We start from the raw sequence: 15,943 nt of genomic DNA, 5'->3' as shown, positions 1-15,943 counted from the left end.
AAAGATACCACTGAAAGAAATAGATTAACAAGTTAAGTGCGGGTTGAGTTACGACTCTATGACCCTCCTTCAATTGCTTATAAATCAAAGTGTATTTTGGGCTGATAAGAGTAATTCTTTTAGGCTATTTTTACAGCTTACAACAATTAACAGTGAACTTTTTTCACTGTTTTTTCACTTCAAAAAAGTATTCTAAATGTCCCTCCATTTGGTTTCTCTCCATCTGCAATTTGTTAATGACTCCCCAAACACTTTCTTCATGTCAGTCACTCAACACAAGAGACTTTAGTTTTGCAACTCTCTTTAAGAAAAAAAACATTTGGTCTGGTTTTCAGTCTCAAAGAGCCAACATCATGCTTAAGATCCACAAGATCTCTCATTTTCAAATCCTCCAACACTCTCTGTTGAGGGTGAACGGCCACTTGAAGCCAACTTCAATCTCAAAAACCTAAGCAGACCTTTTCCTCCTCTCTTTATTGATTTTGATACACACTGAGGTACGCTTAGGTGTTATTTTCAAGTGTGTTAACGCTTAGACTGTGAGAAGTGGCCTCTTGTCAACCAGTTCTCAAAGGTGTCAGAGGTTAATACCCTCTCTAATACAAAAGTATGCAAATGCTTTCATTACAATACAGGCTTCTTTTTAGCCACCGAACAGAGCATGTAACCTTCTGGAGAGTGGACTGCCGCCTCAGATCGCTCAAACACCCTCCCATCACAGGTCCCAGGCTTCTGAGGGTGATGACAACACAAAAGTACTTCACACTGGGGGCTGGGCCTGCATTTTGTGGGTCAGTGAACAACAGTCGTGGCAGCAACACCATGTCATTCAAACCTGGCTCCCCCATACCCTCGCTTTCCTTACACTTTTTGTCGTATCAGCAAACAGAGAAGTGGAACACCACTGAAAGCACTGGGGTGTTTTTGTGTAGCACTAACATGAAATGCACCTACTGTTTTCCACCACACTCTCAGTGAGAGCCCCCAAAACCCTTGTTACGAAATGATGAGTTCACACGTTTGTGCATGCATTTTTATGTCTATCACCTAACAGTGAAGGAAGCCCTCTAATCATTTACTTAAATAAAGTAGCAGGACTCTATGCAATTCTATGAAAAACCAAGCACATCCTTACTGCTTCCATAGGAATTAAGACTAGTAGCAAAGTGCTGCTGATAAATTGCACTTGATTAACTCAAGTCAAGGCAGTTTTCTGGAGCACTGAGGTGTGTGTTAATACACTGCCACAATCTTTCAAAAAGTGGACATCCCAGCAAACTCACTGCCTCTTCTCTGCAAAGTTTGCAAAGTTGCATCTGAACTAACTGCAAGACTTCTGGCTATAATGCACAATGCCAAGTAGGAGAAAACCCAACAAAGCATATCAGTGCAAATACCTCAAACCAGCCGTCAAACACGGCAGTGAACGGATAAGGATTTGGGCTTGTTTTACAGTCACAGGCCCTGGGCACATTGTAGTTGACCGTGAACTCCTCTGTATAGAAAAGTATTCTAGAGTCAAATATGAAGCCATTTGTCTGTCAGCTAAAGCTTGGCCAAAAGTGGATCATGCAACATGACAATAATCCCAACCATAGCAGCAAATCTACAGCTAAATGTCTGAAAAAGAAAAGAATCAGGGTGCTGTGATGGCCCTGTGAAGGTCCGGACATCAACCTTCAGAGAGCTGGGCATAAATAAACGCTCACAAACTGAAACAAGAGAGACTGATAAAATCAAAGTGAAAGTGATTGCTTCAGTATGTGGTCCTACAAGCTAATCTTGGGTGAGTCCTGTGAAAAATCACTTTTTCTTTTAAATAAGTGTAAATACTAATGACCAACAATATGAACTTACATAATAAAGACCATTGTCAGTTTTACATGATTAAATTACTGTTTTGTTTACTTTATTTGCGAGCTGCATTTGTTCCACTGGGTAGTTTAATTTAAAACCACTCTTCATTATTATTTCCTGTGTGTTTGTTGTATTTTTTGGTCTTAATTCATTTTATGACAGAACAGTAAAGCAGACAGGAAGAGCGGGGCAGAGAACACTGGAAATGACATGCAGGAAATGGCCTGGGCCGGAACTGAACCCAGACCCCTGCTGTAGCCTTTCGGCATATGGGTCGCCCTCTGGACTGATCTGTACTAGCATCCAAGTATTTAAATCTCAACTTGAAATGTAACTAATTACTACTGCTGTAAAGTAAATACTGTACAAAATACCAAATAATTTAAGTGCAGTGAAGTAGAAATACAAAGTAACATAAAATGGAAATATTAAGGTAAATACATTTACAAAATTTGTATTCATTTGCTGCATTATTATAGTCAAAATAACTGGCTTTAAATGGAACCAGTAGTTTACTTAAACATGTGGGTTACAGTTTCAGTGAAACGGCTGCTTTTTTTAAGAGGTTGTTGAGATGACTAAATCTGAATCACAGGAAAATCACTTCAGTTTCAGTTACCACTTTATGAGAGACATGTTTGAGATAATCGTGCTGCTTTCAAAAGGGTTTCTGTGAGCCTAAAATCCTTTAACTTATCTGATGGAAGAAAAATTGCACCATGCGTGTGTTGTGTTTCACAGCTTGAAAAGAATATAAAACAAAAATCATGTACGGACAAATACAGGAGTTATCTCAGCTCCGCACAAGAGCACAAAGTATGTATGTCTTCACACAAGCAAGGGGCAGGATGTCACCGAAAACTAAATAAAAACCACAAAACCTCATAATCTCACATTAGGTTTTTTTGGGGGGTTGTGTTTTTTAAAACACCCATTTATCTGTCTTACAAACAGTGAATAGATGCTATGGAAATGTCTTTATTCTTCACTGTCTGTTATCTGAAAAGGTTGTGCATCCCCCCCCCCCCATGTCCTCAGTGATTTCCTTTTTAAAGCTCCACATGCCACCACTGGAAATACTGCCTCTCTGAACTGGAATTTGGGGCGGGTGTCTGGTGTCTCTGTGCACTATGTTATGTGCAACATAGCACTTGGAAACAAAAGGAAAGAACACGCTCAGACAAGTTTTGCAATATGAAGAAAAGAAATGTGAGAATGTGGTTAAAACACAGAAGCATTACTCATACATACATAGATTATGTCTCCTTGTGACTTATCCCCAATCAATCAGCACTGCCTGCTTCAAAGAGCAGCTGCAGAAAAATCAACACAGAATATGGGCATTTTTTTTTTTGTTGCAAGAACAGAAAGTAATACAGTTTGACACATTTTGTCTCACCTTTGAAATATAAAACCGTCTGTAATTAAATTTACCTTTAAAGCTAAACATCAAATAACAAGTCTGAACCAACTTTAAAATTACTCGCCGGAACAACCAGTCATTTAAAAAATATGAGCCTTTGTTCATTGCTCAGTATTAAGTTTCCTTATTAGCATGCAACAGGTTGTGTATTCGGATTTCTCCCAGACTGCGGCTGCTTTAATCCTACATGCCTGAGAGTGAGTTGGGGGATGAGAGCATGACTGAGAGTGAAATCTCCTTCAGTAAAGACCCGTGTTAAATGTAATGGGTGTTGGCAAGGGGGCCTAATAAAGATGACGGCACGCATTCATATGCATCAGTTTGTGTGCTCAGCTTGACAAAGTCTGCCCCGCAGGCTTAACAAAGGGGAGGAAGGAAGCCAGGGGTTGTGGGGAATGTCTGGGGGATGTGGGGTGGCAACACACACACACACAGACGGTGGCCCTCCAGCTTGCTCTCAAGTCGAGGTTATAGCTGTGACAGCTGGCCTAGCACACTCTGCATGGGCTCTTTTTCTTTTGCAACACACTCCCCTCCCCTCCGCACACACACAGTCTGTGACACACACAAACACAGGATGCTCCATCCTGTTGACTGTTTACACTTCACAGTAGCCAGCCAACTTGGGAGGTTTGATCACCGGCATTACAGCTGTTTGTAAGGTAGTAGTGAGGTTATTTGGTTTGTGTGTGCCTCCTGTCGTAATCATAATTGTAGGTTTAGGTGGTTCTTTTATTTATTTATTTATTCTTTTTCTGTAAGCCCTGTTATGTTATTAACTACTAGCTTAATAACACGTTAAAATCTTCTAAAAGCTGAGGTTGAAAATTTCATTTTCATTTCATTTCATTTTCATTTATTTATTTAGTTCACACTTGGTACAACAGATCAAACAACAAAATTATTCTATAACCTTGGGAAAAGTAGTTTAGGAAGATTTTGTGCTGAAACGCTCCAAAACTCCTACTGAACATCTACTGAAGGATGCTGTGGTGAGATTGTTTAACAAGTACTTTGCCTAGAAGTGTCCAAATCCATGCAATACAAACACTTCCAGCTAAGTTAGAAAGTAAGATTTTAAATCTGATTCTGAGAGGTTGAGAAGTTAACTAGCTGTTAACTCACACACACATGACCCCGCTGATTCAAAGCTGCTGAAACAACCACATCTGTTCAGCCAAAATACAAGGGAGGACCAGAAAGGACTACTGGCAGTGTGGTCCACAACAATCAGATCATTATTCAGCCAAAAGGACACCTGCTTTGTCCGAGGTAGGCATGATGACATGAGACAGCTGAATAATGCAGTGAATGCCATCCAGTTAAAATCTCTTAATTAAGTAATTCTATTTTTCTATAGTTGCAGATGAAAGGCAGATTATTTAACCACGTTATTTTTAAGTCTGAGACGAAGTATTTTGAGTTTTCAGAGGGTGAAGGGGAGGACACGAGTAGAACAGCTGTATCGCTCAGACACCAACAGGGGTCGCCCTTGTTACAGCAAAACGCTGCAGAGTGCATCTGCCACCAAGTCATGAGCAACAGACAGGGACTCAGAACAGCTGATAAAAGTCATATAACACGGTGAGATATTCATCCTCATGCGCTGGGCTCTTGACCCTGAACTGTGGATTCTTTATGAAATCAATATAAGTGCAATAAAGGGCAAACGGGACTGTTTCATTTTATATTTGGCAATATACAATAATTTCAGTAAAAATTTTTACTTCATATATCAAGGACAGGTCATTCTTACCATCAAAGTGAATTACAATCTATAGTGTGAGTTTCTGGCTAGTTAAAATATGGAGGCCATAAAACCACCCTGTCCCACATTTGAGAACTCACTAATAATAATAATTTAAAAAAGTTCATGTTGCAAAAGATAATTAGTGCCAATTTCTGAACGGCATTTAGTTAAATTTTACAATAATGCAAAAAAAAAAAATTGTAGACTACTTTTTAACGTGAAAGTATTGAAAAATGGGGGGAAAGCAGTTTTCATTCAACTTTCATGCTGGATTGAAACAATATAACATGTTGTTTTTGTGGGCGTTAATGTTTAATAGTTTATTTAAGACCGCCTCAGATTTTAAAGTGTGTTATTCTTAAAGAAAAAACTCTAAAACATATATGAAAGTATTTGGTTAAAATTAAAACATGACATTTTCAGGTAAATCAAAGAACCGTTTAATTCCTACTTTACCTCTCCAAATATAAGCTGGTTTATACAAATCGAGTTTCAAAGTGATTCTGACCGTGAGTCTGGTCCTTGACACTTGCCATGATGTTTTAATGCCTCCAGTGCGTAAACTCAGTCAACCTTGACTTCAACTCAAGGTTTTCGGGACACTCATTAACAAACCATCCTTACAATTGTATTTTATGACACCCTGCAACACGCTAGTCAACATGGTAATGTTTTCAAACGGCATCATTCAAAAGAACTGCGCAGAGGAAGCTCAAAGTCTTGGAAAACATGTATTTATCATGTTAGCAGCCTGCCTTTGGATTGAGGGGTGTCACGTGACTGGTACAGGAAGAGCGCGCGGTAGCCTTCGCCACCGGGCAGGTTCGTCGTTTCCAGTTGTAACTTTTTAAAGAGTGCGTCTGTTGCGAACATTTCTGCTTTAGTTGCTTCGCGTGTTTTTGTAGCGTCGACACGGCTGTACTTTTACCGAGACGCTTGCAGAGCCGTGTGTATTATGTGTAGGTAGCGGAAGTGAAGTGGGACAGCTAGCAGGTGGACTCGTGGGATAAACATGTTGTCCACCCTTCATGTGACGTCGTGGTTTTTTTTGCTTGTTGTGCCAGGAAGGCGAGCGACTGTGTGGAAAGCAGGCGGCTTCAATGCAGCATCTGTGTCTATGTACAGTTTTACAGTTTGTAGCGATGGCTTGTGAATTTCGGATCAAATCCCTGTGGACGTTACACAGCTGGTGGCAGCTGAGCTCTGTCAGCAGCATTTATGTTTACTGCACTAGTTATTGTATTTGCTTTTTCGCCGTTTAAAATGCTCAGGAAAAAAGAAGGGGGTGATCTAAAACTCCCCCTGCAGATTGCTGCTGCTGAAAGTGCTCATATGGACCGGGCAGTTTACTAAGTGCACTTGTTTAGCTGCTCCTTAACTCAAAATATCTAATCAGCCAATCCAATATGGCAGCCACTCAGTGCTTTTAAGCGTGTAGGGACGGTCAGGAGGGGCTGGCCTGCTGAGCATCAGAATGGGAGAAGAAAAGTGATTTATATGACTTTGAAGTTGACATAATTGTTGTTGTTGTGAGCATTTCAGAAACTGGTTTCTTGGTACACTTTTTATTACTCAGGTGGTCTACCTGTGAAATCTTGCTGACCATGTCCGTGTCTTTATGACCACAGTGTACCCATCTTCTGATGACTGTGGGATAACTCACCACATCTCAAAGCTCAAATCATCTCAAGCTGGTTTCCTAAACACCAATAATGAATTCTTTGTACCCAAATACCCCCCACAGTCAACTCAGTGCTAGCAAGGTGTGCGTAATAAAGTGCCAGTGAGTAGAGTTTTGTCTCTACATGCAGTTTAGATGAAAGTCAGACCACATTTCAATAAGTCCTGCTATACTGAGAGCTCCTTTCATGAGGTGACCTTTGGTGTTCGCATTATATTTTGTAACTGAAATTACTTATTGGTAATATAGGATGAATGAATAGGTTCTATAGTTTTTTTTAATATCCATAAGTGAGCGTTTGAATTAGTATTAATAGCAGTTTGATCTGGAGTTTCTTCTTAAGGCTTGACTGTGACAGATCTCACCACAATGACAGAAAGCGAACACAGGATATCTCTTCAGTGCTTTTTCCAGTCCTCATCAATACTCCTCAGTTGTCAGACAAATCTTTTATTGTGCTGATCGTCAGTGGACTCTGTCTAATGCCGTTTAACTTGGCACCTGGAAAAAGCACTTCATGTCCACAGAATTTCACCAGTGCCTGGCGGGTTTTTGAATATAAGATATGGGATAGTCACTTGATCGTATGTGCACGGTAGAACAGAAGATGCAGTCTTTCCCTGTTTTTCCCCTTTGCTATTTATAAAGAGTTTCACGGATAGATGAGTCAGGAAGACTCAAGGAAGATTGTCTGTGCTGATTTAAAGAGGAAAGAAAATGAAAGTAGCTTTTGACTGACGAGGAACAAAGTGTCACATGTAGGTCAGAGCTACAGAAGAACCCTAAAGAAGCAAAAAATATTAAAAAGCTGCTGATCTGTGAGGGAGGATTACAATATAAACAAAATACTACAAAGAAATAGTACCAACAGTTTTGATGACTGCAGTACTTCTAAAAAAAGTAAAACAAAAAAATCAGCTGCCGCTGAAGCAGCCTGCCTTCATGAGGGTGGCCTTTGCGGTTTGCTTTGCATTGTGCAAACATGCAAGCTGCAGCGATTCCAGATATTGCACTCCGTAATAAAATCAGCCTCTTTCTGCTGGTTTTCAGTTCACTGTGAATAATTTTCACTCTCCGTCATAGTCACATTTTGCGGTGAGAAAACAAAGTTCAACAGATACCTTTAAGAGATTTTCGTGTGCCTGATAGCGGTGTTTTGGATATTAATGAGTGCGGATTGTTTGCCTGTTCTCAGACTGTTCCCCTCTGATTACAGTTTGTGACCCTGTGTTCATCCAGCAGAGCATGGGATCCCCTTTGCTCCCATTAAATGTGTTACTTGCTCAATAAATGTTTGCAGGTCCTTGAAAAATCATCAGTAAGTTATTTGGATTTCCCCAAAACGCCAAGAACAGCTCAGCTCTTGTACTGGAAGCTCAACGCCCCGAGCAAAGTGCAAAAGCTACGCCCCTTATCCACCAGTATCCGGTAATCATTACACTCATGACAGTATCTCTGCCTCTCAAGGGACTTCGGAAAAGCTCAGGACAGAGATTTTGCTAAGTATGGGTTGTTGTTTTTTTTTTTAGCTCTATTTATATACATTTACCACTGCTAACTGTTGCTTTTTAAAATGGTTGTCTGGCATATTTCTTAGATTTCTGGCATACAAGTTGATGGTTGTGTACTGTATTAAGTGATATGCTTTAAACATTATTTTGCACATGATATTTTGGACAGTCGATATGACCAAAGACAGACATTGCATGTATATTACATCACGAGCGTAACTGCATTAATGTCTCTGTTAATATTTCATTTGACTTTGTAACCAGAGGAATTTCTTTTATGAAGCGCTCAGAGCTGAAAGTTGATGAACAGAAAATCAATATTCAAATATTCTGATTAACTGTTTGTTTATGCATCAGGTTAGTAAAACTGACCGTTTTGGGGGCTTTTCTTGTCAGACGGCACTCTGTATGTCACAAATACACCCACTGGCTGTTAGTTACATCTTCTTAGCACCGGGTCAGATCCTCCTTTGCCTTTAGAGCTGCCTTAATTCTTCATAGCATATCTATGGTGCTGTAAAGGTTTTATTGCTCCAGATTTGTTGCTGCACATCAATGATGTGAATTACCACATCCCAAAGGTGCTCTGCTGGATGAAGAACTTGTCACTGTGGAGTCCATTTGCATACAGTGAATTAATTGTCAATGTTCAAGAAACCAGTTGAGCTCTTTGACATAGCACATTAACCTGTTGGAAATAGCCATGAGAAGATGGGTACAATGAGCTTTTAAAAGGATGGACATGGTTAGCAACAATATTCAGGTAGGCTAGGGTGTTTAAAACATGCTTGGTACAAAGTGTGCCAAGAAAATATTCCCCACGGTGGCTGCCACTGTGTGTCACAGCTGACCAGTTATCATACTGTTGCAGGGCTGTCACATAGACACAGACAACTATTCACTTGAACGATTAGCTTATGAAAACAATCTGCAAACTTTGTCTAGCTTTAATATAATCTGCTATTGCATAGTGTTCCTGAGATGAATGCCCTTCTTTCATTGCTGTGTTCATACAGGGGTTTGGACCATTAGGACCGGACAATGTTTTTGACTGTGTTCTTCCTCCTGGTCGCGTTGTGCACCCAGGGAGGAAATGGTAAGGAGGGCGAGGAAGCACAGAGACCTGGCCATGTTTCGGTAGTCATAGTGGGAGGCACGGGTGACCTGGCGAAGAAGTACCTGTGGCAGGGATTCTTCCAGCTGTATATCAACCAAGTCAGTAGTGGAAACACCTTTTCTTTCTATGGCGGGGGACAGTCCCCCACTGAAAAGGCCACACCAGTGCTCTTTGAGATTCTGAAGGCAGTCTCCTGCTCAAAGGATGTTTCTCAGGAGCGCTGTGCTCTGCTGAAAGACCAGTTTCTGCGGCTCGCACAGTATCGCCAACTAAAGTCATTAGAGGACTATCAGGATCTGGCCAAGCACATTGAGCAACAGCTTCAAGAAGAGGGAATGACGGAGGCAGGCAGGCTCTTTTACCTCTCTGTACCAGCTTTTGCATATGCAGATATTGCTGAGAAGATTAATAGTAGTTGCAGGCCAAAAAGTGGGGCTTGGCTGAGGGTGGTGCTTGAAAAACCTTTTGGACATGACTACGGGAGTGCTCAGGTACTGGCATCTCAACTTCGCAGCTCACTGACGGAAGAAGAAATGTACAGAATTGACCACTACTTGGGGAAACAGGTATGGAAGTCCTACACAGTGCATGCCTTCCACCCTTGACTCTTAAATGAATCTGAATCCAAATCCAAACATCTTATGTTTCCTTTTTTCCAAAGGTGGTTTCAAAGATGCTTCCTTTTAGAATACAAAACAAAAAATTACTTGATCCCATCTGGAACAAGCACCACATCGAGAGAGTGGAGATTGTACTGAAAGAGACTCTGGATGTTAAAGGTGATTAAAGGGTTTATCAACTCTCTTAATTACTACGGTATTTTGAGACATGGGTAAATCATAGACATTTTTTTTTTTGGTGATTGAATCATGTATTCTTACCCTGTCTTTGTTATTTTCTCCTCAAAAGGTCGCATTGCCTTCTATGACCAGTATGGGGTCATCAGGGATGTGCTACAGAACCACCTGACTGAGGTCATGACACTGTTGACCATGAGGCTTCCCAAGAACGTGAGCAGAAGTGAGGAAGTCCTTGGAAACAAGCTGCAGATCCTTAGTTCCATGCTTCCTTTAGGAAAGAATCAAGCTGTGATCGGTCAGTACCAAACTTACAAAGCAGAAGTTCAGCAGGAGCTGAATAAGACCAAAGATCACGTCAGTCACACTCCAACATTTGCAGGCAAGTACTGAAAGTTTGTCTCCTTACATTCTGCTGTAAGTGTGCTGCATTACATCTCCTTCACTGTTTAGATGCTAATATTTACTCGTGTTTCTATTTTTTAGCTGTACTCGCACAGATTGATGACGCACAATATGAAGGCATGCCGATCCTTTTGATCTCAGGGAAGATGCTAGATGAGCGGGTGGGATACGCACGTGTTCTTTTTAAAAATGACATATTTTGTGTTCAAAACCACAATAACGTTCACTGCAAGCCCAAGCAGATAGTTTTCTACTTTGGACATGGCAGCCTTCAATATCCAGCAATTCTTGTTAGTAAGAATTTGTTCAAGCCAGCTCTAGTAGACAGTGAGTGGAAGGAAGTGACGGAGCACAAAGACGTCAACGTTTTTGGATTGCCTATTTCAGACTTCTACATCCAGATTCCAATGGAGCAGAAGGAAGCTTATGCAGAACTTATTTCTCACATCTTTTTGGGACAGAAGAATAGCTTCATTAGTACAGAGAACCTGTTGGCTTCCTGGGACTTATGGACACCGCTGCTCAGCAGTTTAGCCAGCACATTTCCGCGCATCTACCCAGGTGGTGCTGATAATGCAGACGTGCTGGACATCCATCTGAAAGGGAAAGACGTTACCTACAACAATGAGGTGGTGATAATCAGTACTGATCATATGGGTGGCACATCCACAAATGGTTTCCAAGTGATGCAAGGTAAATTTCGCAGTTCTGAAATGGTGTCTGCATGGGCCGAGCAGCTTGTTGACAAGCTCGCTGCAGATATTCAGGAAGCAGCAGAGGCAGCTATTTATGAGGGTGGTGTTTTCCATCTCGCCCTCTCCGGTGGATCTACTCCCCTTGCTCTGTTTCACAGGTTGGCCGATCACCATTTCACCTTCCCCTGGAGGAACACACATGTTTGGATGGTGGACGAGCGCTGCGTGCTGCCGACGGAACTGGAGTCCAACTTCCGCAACTTGCATGACCATCTACTGCAACATGTGAGAATCCCGTATTACAACATCCACCCCATGCCAGTGCATCTCAACCAGCGCCTATGTGTGGAGGAAGATGGAGGAGCGCTAATGTATGAGAAGCAACTCGTTAAATTGGTTAACAGCTCCAGCTTCCACTTTGTACTGCTGGGTGTCGGCTATGATGGCCACACAGCCTCTTTGTTCCCCGGTGGCAAAGCTGATGAACTTGGCGATAGTCTGGTGGCCCTCACTGAGAGCCCCTCCAAGCCACACCAGCGTATGAGCCTCACCTTTAATGTCATTAATCGAGCCCGCAAAGTTGCCCTTTTGGTGATGGGCAAAGGCAAACACGAGCTGATCACCCAGCTGAGCCGCGTGAAGGACAACCCAGACAAATGGCCTGTCACTGGTGTGAAGCCTACTAATGGTAACCTTGTTTGGTACATAGACTATGATGCACTTTTAGGATAAGAATGTAATCTCTACCTTGCAATCAGACAAATGTCTTTGGAGCTGCTTTAATTGGACTGTTGGTTGATGAGAAAGAATATATGAACCAGCACATATAGGAGGACCATATAGGAAAGGTTATTAACTCAAATCACATGTACTGAGCAGAACTGCTAAACTCTTTCAGGCTTCTAATTTATTTCCCTCCAGCGCACCGTTTGAGATCATAACAGTGTATACATAGACCAAACTTGATCAAAATAGGAAATCAGTAGAACATTGTTGAAAACAGCCCTTTGTTGGTGTCCATGTGGTTGTGAAGCAGCGAAGACGTTTGTGGTTTCTTACATTTAAAGAACTGCTCGTCTTCAGTAAGGCTTGACTAATGGAACAGGAGTTTTCCACAAGGTGAATGTAAGGTGTAAGTGTTTTATAATGTGACGATAGCCCTAACTTTAGAGTTAAGCCTAGTTTATTGCACTGCAATAAATCTGCATCGCAACCATAGTGAGCGGACATAGTTTGCATTGTACGCTGGTGCATTGAACTTCCATTACAAGTGAAACTGAGCCGTTTATGTTGGACTTGGAGATAATAACCCATATGGAAAAGAAATAGTAAAAACTTATATGATTTACTCATGAAAGTGGCCACTTTCTCATTATTTTCATATATTGCTTTAGTAAGTATCCAAAACATACAAGTTTCATTATATAATTTTTGTATGCTTTTCATACAAGTTTCACACAAGACAGATACAAACTTTATAAGATTTATATATATCTTTTCCATATGGGAAATCTTGATAAATAGTTAGCTTTACAGCACCGCAAGAAGTAGATAAGAGTTCAGAAACGACTCAGTCTATACAGGTGCACCCAAAAAATATTTATGCCCAAAATGCTGACTTTAGGTAATTTGATTACATGTATATTTTCCAAGCATTTGTTACATAATTACTTGATTGGTACACATTTAGTTTATACCAAGCATTAACCTAGCACCTAGCATATTTTCCTTAATGATAAATTATATGAATAAATAAACCTTTTATATATATTTTTATATATTTTAGTTTCATTTTACTCAAAATTATTTGAGTTTATGAAGGCAAAGAATCACTTTTTTAAAAGTTATGTTGGAGCTTGGGAAACAAGAATAACAGCATGTATCCACTTTCATTAGCACAATAAGCAGGCTATACAATTACAGCCTATTAGATTTTGTTAAATAGAGGAATTATACTGGTGCTAATCAATAATCTGTGTTTACAGAGGATATTACCAAACATACCTGTCACACCTGTTGACAGTGCATGTCAGGCCAAAGGATAGGTTATGGCGTAGGTTTAACACGGTACTATAAACCAGAAATGAGTTAGAAGGGATGCTGAGTGTATGTAATTTGTCATTAATGAAATCATTGGTCCATGTTCTTAAAAGTTTTAACCTCATATGAGTATTTTTTTATGTGTGTGTGTGTGTGTGTGTGTGTGTGTGAGTGTGTGAGAAATGCATATGAAGATTTTTGATCATTTAAGTCTAAGTGTGAAGTGAGTGGGAATCTAGAGGAATATATGAAGTTTCCTTTGCAAATTACACAGCGCAGACGATTGTTGTGTTGCTGGAAGACAGTTACAACACACGGATGAATTAAGGTGTTTGTATGTGTGAATTATAACTGATCTCAGGTGAATTTAAAGATATCCAGTTTACTGTATAATCTGCTCTTATTGGATGAATGTTTTATTCTGTGGAGTGGTACTGCCATACATACACAATCAGGTGATGTAAAATATGTGTTTTACTAAAGAGATAATCACATTCCCATACTCGGATCACATTTTTCTTCTATTAATGTAACCTGGAGGTGCTTTTGAGTCAAAATGATTGAAAACAACATTAACACTACATCATATTTTTGGTTTCTTTATTGAAGACCATCTTTAAATAAAAGCTCAATTCCACTAAGTGTCAGCAGTGGTGTTGTCTTTGTGCCTCAAGATTAGGAACAAAGTAAGAAAACATGCTAAACACATCCGTCATCTCTTTAGCTATATTAGTCTGTTGTGAATATGGTGTTTAACAAATTTAGTAGCACCTGCCATTTAAAAACAAGACAATACAGAAAAAATTTATTTAATAGGCAAACGATTAACTGAATTTACAGTTAATTTCAAAATTTCACCTGGGAAACTGAATTGTGAGAAGTCAGTTATTGTAGCTTCAGTAATAAGAAAAATCCAGTTCAGAATTTACAGTCACACCATTGCTTGTAATCATGTCAAATCTACTGTATGAAATATTGTTTTTTTTAGTAATAAATTGTTACATGAAATACATTTCCTCGGTGCAAAAAGAAAATCAACAGCTGCTTTTCTGAAGTGTGCATTAAAAAAATGTGAGCTGGATTAAGTCACTTTCCCTTTTTCTTTCTCCTGGTTTAAAATTACAAGCTGCTGGTGGCAAGGAGCCCTCATGAATTCTTTACATGTGTAGTGTCACATATCATTGTGGGACAGCTGGAGTGTTTTATAACTCATTGTTTCTGCTTGGATCTGTCACAGAGTGCCTGTTGGTTAGCCACAGTCCTCCTCTGACCATGAAAAAACCTGAACGGACAGAAGCAGGTGTTAGTCCTTCGAAATGAAGATTTTATGAATGAATGAATTATCCAGTGTGCAAGAGAAAGGGAGAGTTGTCTTTCACCTGTACTGATAGCAGAGACCACTGTTAGGACAAGGGACATGTAGTACAGCTCAGGGGTGGTTTTGGCCTGTGAACATACCGTACATAGAAATCATTGATATGCTGCAGGAGTTTTTTTGAGGGGTTGAACTGGCTAATATTGCTTTTTTTTTTCTTACACATGCTGCTGCTGTCAGAGTCAGGATAGTAGTGCACAAACCTTGGCCACATGACAGTAGACCAAACACATGGTAGGCAGCCCACAAGCTCTGATGAACTGGGTCTGTCAGTGTGAATATCACTGCAAAACCTTGAAAAAAACAATCACTGTTCCTATTAAACCTGTGTAAATGCTGTGAGAGTATCTGCTTTGGGACTGCTGAGCTGAGGAGACTTACCTGAAGCCATCAAGGACAGAGCAACTGAGGCTGACAGGTTGTTCAGAAGGGGCTGCCTGCAGTATCTTGAGGATTTGGGCCTTTAACCAAAATAGAAACCATTGTTAACTTCATGTTCCTTCTTGTATGAGTAACCTGCGGGCTGTATGGCATGATGCCATTGCCTGCGTCCCACTTACCTTCCCATCACGTAGAACTGAGGAACCAGAACAATTGTGATGAACAGTACATTCAGTAGTTGACTGTGAAGGGGGAAGTGAACGGAAAATAGATTAAGGTCATAGTAAACAGAAAGTCATTCTGAAATCTTTATGTATGAGAGTACTTACAATCTTAATCTCTGATTCTTTGGTATCCATCTGCTGCTGTGAAATGCCATGAAGACCAGCAAGTAAAGAAACATGGATGCTGCACATCCAGACGCGTATGTACTGTAACACTGTCCCTGGCACGTGTTGTATTAAAGTGCCAAACGCCCTTGTTGACCAGAGGAAGGATTGTATTTCATCCTGTCCAAGCCTGCACTTTTTACTCCTTGAACTCAGAACATTTGCCCCAATAAGTTATGCTTAAATTTTTTTTAAAGTTGGTTTTAACATTTTAGACGCTTATAAATTATTTTTGTTAAAACTCGCTAACACTCTGAAATTGTATGAGATTTCTTCAGCGCCCTTTCGCCATCACTTTTACCCCCTCACCCACTCCCGGAATGCACAGGCCTGAACTTCTGATACTTGGCTACTGGGTTTAATCGCTTACTGCATTATACTGACTCATGGCGGCTGCACTGGCACAGAGAAATACAGTGATCGGTAACTTTCTATTCATGAGGTTAGCATCGACCATGTATGGTAGAAACTGGGCGGATACAGGGCTGGATGTGAGGCCGATCCTCTCCACACAAACTACGA

At 40.5% G+C, this 15,943-nt stretch overlaps 2 protein-coding genes across 4 annotated transcripts; one reads left to right on the top strand and one right to left on the bottom strand.

The window, feature by feature from the left end:
• Positions 1-3,898: 3,898 nt before the first annotated feature.
• Positions 3,899-13,917, top strand: h6pd (hexose-6-phosphate dehydrogenase (glucose 1-dehydrogenase)). Of its 3 annotated transcripts, none has more exons than XM_076884125.1 (5): positions 3,899-3,942; positions 9,239-9,905; positions 10,001-10,118; positions 10,249-10,518; positions 10,623-13,917. In XM_076884125.1, the coding sequence occupies exons 2-5, from the start codon at positions 9,264-9,266 to the stop codon at positions 11,966-11,968; spliced, it is 2,376 nt and encodes a 791-aa protein (XP_076740240.1). In that variant the 5' UTR covers positions 3,899-3,942; positions 9,239-9,263; the 3' UTR covers positions 11,969-13,917. The 3 variants fall into 3 exon arrangements, with proteins under 3 accessions (XP_076740240.1, XP_004548737.2, XP_004548736.2); XM_004548680.4 differs by lacking the exon at positions 3,899-3,942 and adding an exon at positions 5,789-5,852; XM_004548679.6 differs by lacking the exon at positions 3,899-3,942 and adding an exon at positions 5,865-8,214.
• On the bottom strand, positions 13,865-15,855 carry LOC143418642 (uncharacterized). Its single transcript, XM_076884126.1, has 6 exons — positions 15,362-15,855; positions 15,212-15,274; positions 15,033-15,112; positions 14,814-14,944; positions 14,656-14,722; positions 13,865-14,558 (listed from the first exon to the last, which is right to left on the bottom strand). Exons 1-6 carry the CDS (start codon positions 15,433-15,435, stop codon positions 14,479-14,481), a joined length of 495 nt encoding a protein of 164 aa, XP_076740241.1. The 5' UTR covers positions 15,436-15,855; the 3' UTR covers positions 13,865-14,478.
• Positions 15,856-15,943: the final 88 nt, after the last annotated feature.

This window comes from Maylandia zebra, linkage group LG5 (assembly GCF_041146795.1).
Source record: "Maylandia zebra isolate NMK-2024a linkage group LG5, Mzebra_GT3a, whole genome shotgun sequence".
Classification (NCBI taxonomy): domain Eukaryota; kingdom Metazoa; phylum Chordata; class Actinopteri; order Cichliformes; family Cichlidae; genus Maylandia; species Maylandia zebra.
The sequence above is the reverse complement of the archived record's forward strand: the minus strand, read 5'-3'. Positions and strand labels throughout refer to the sequence as shown.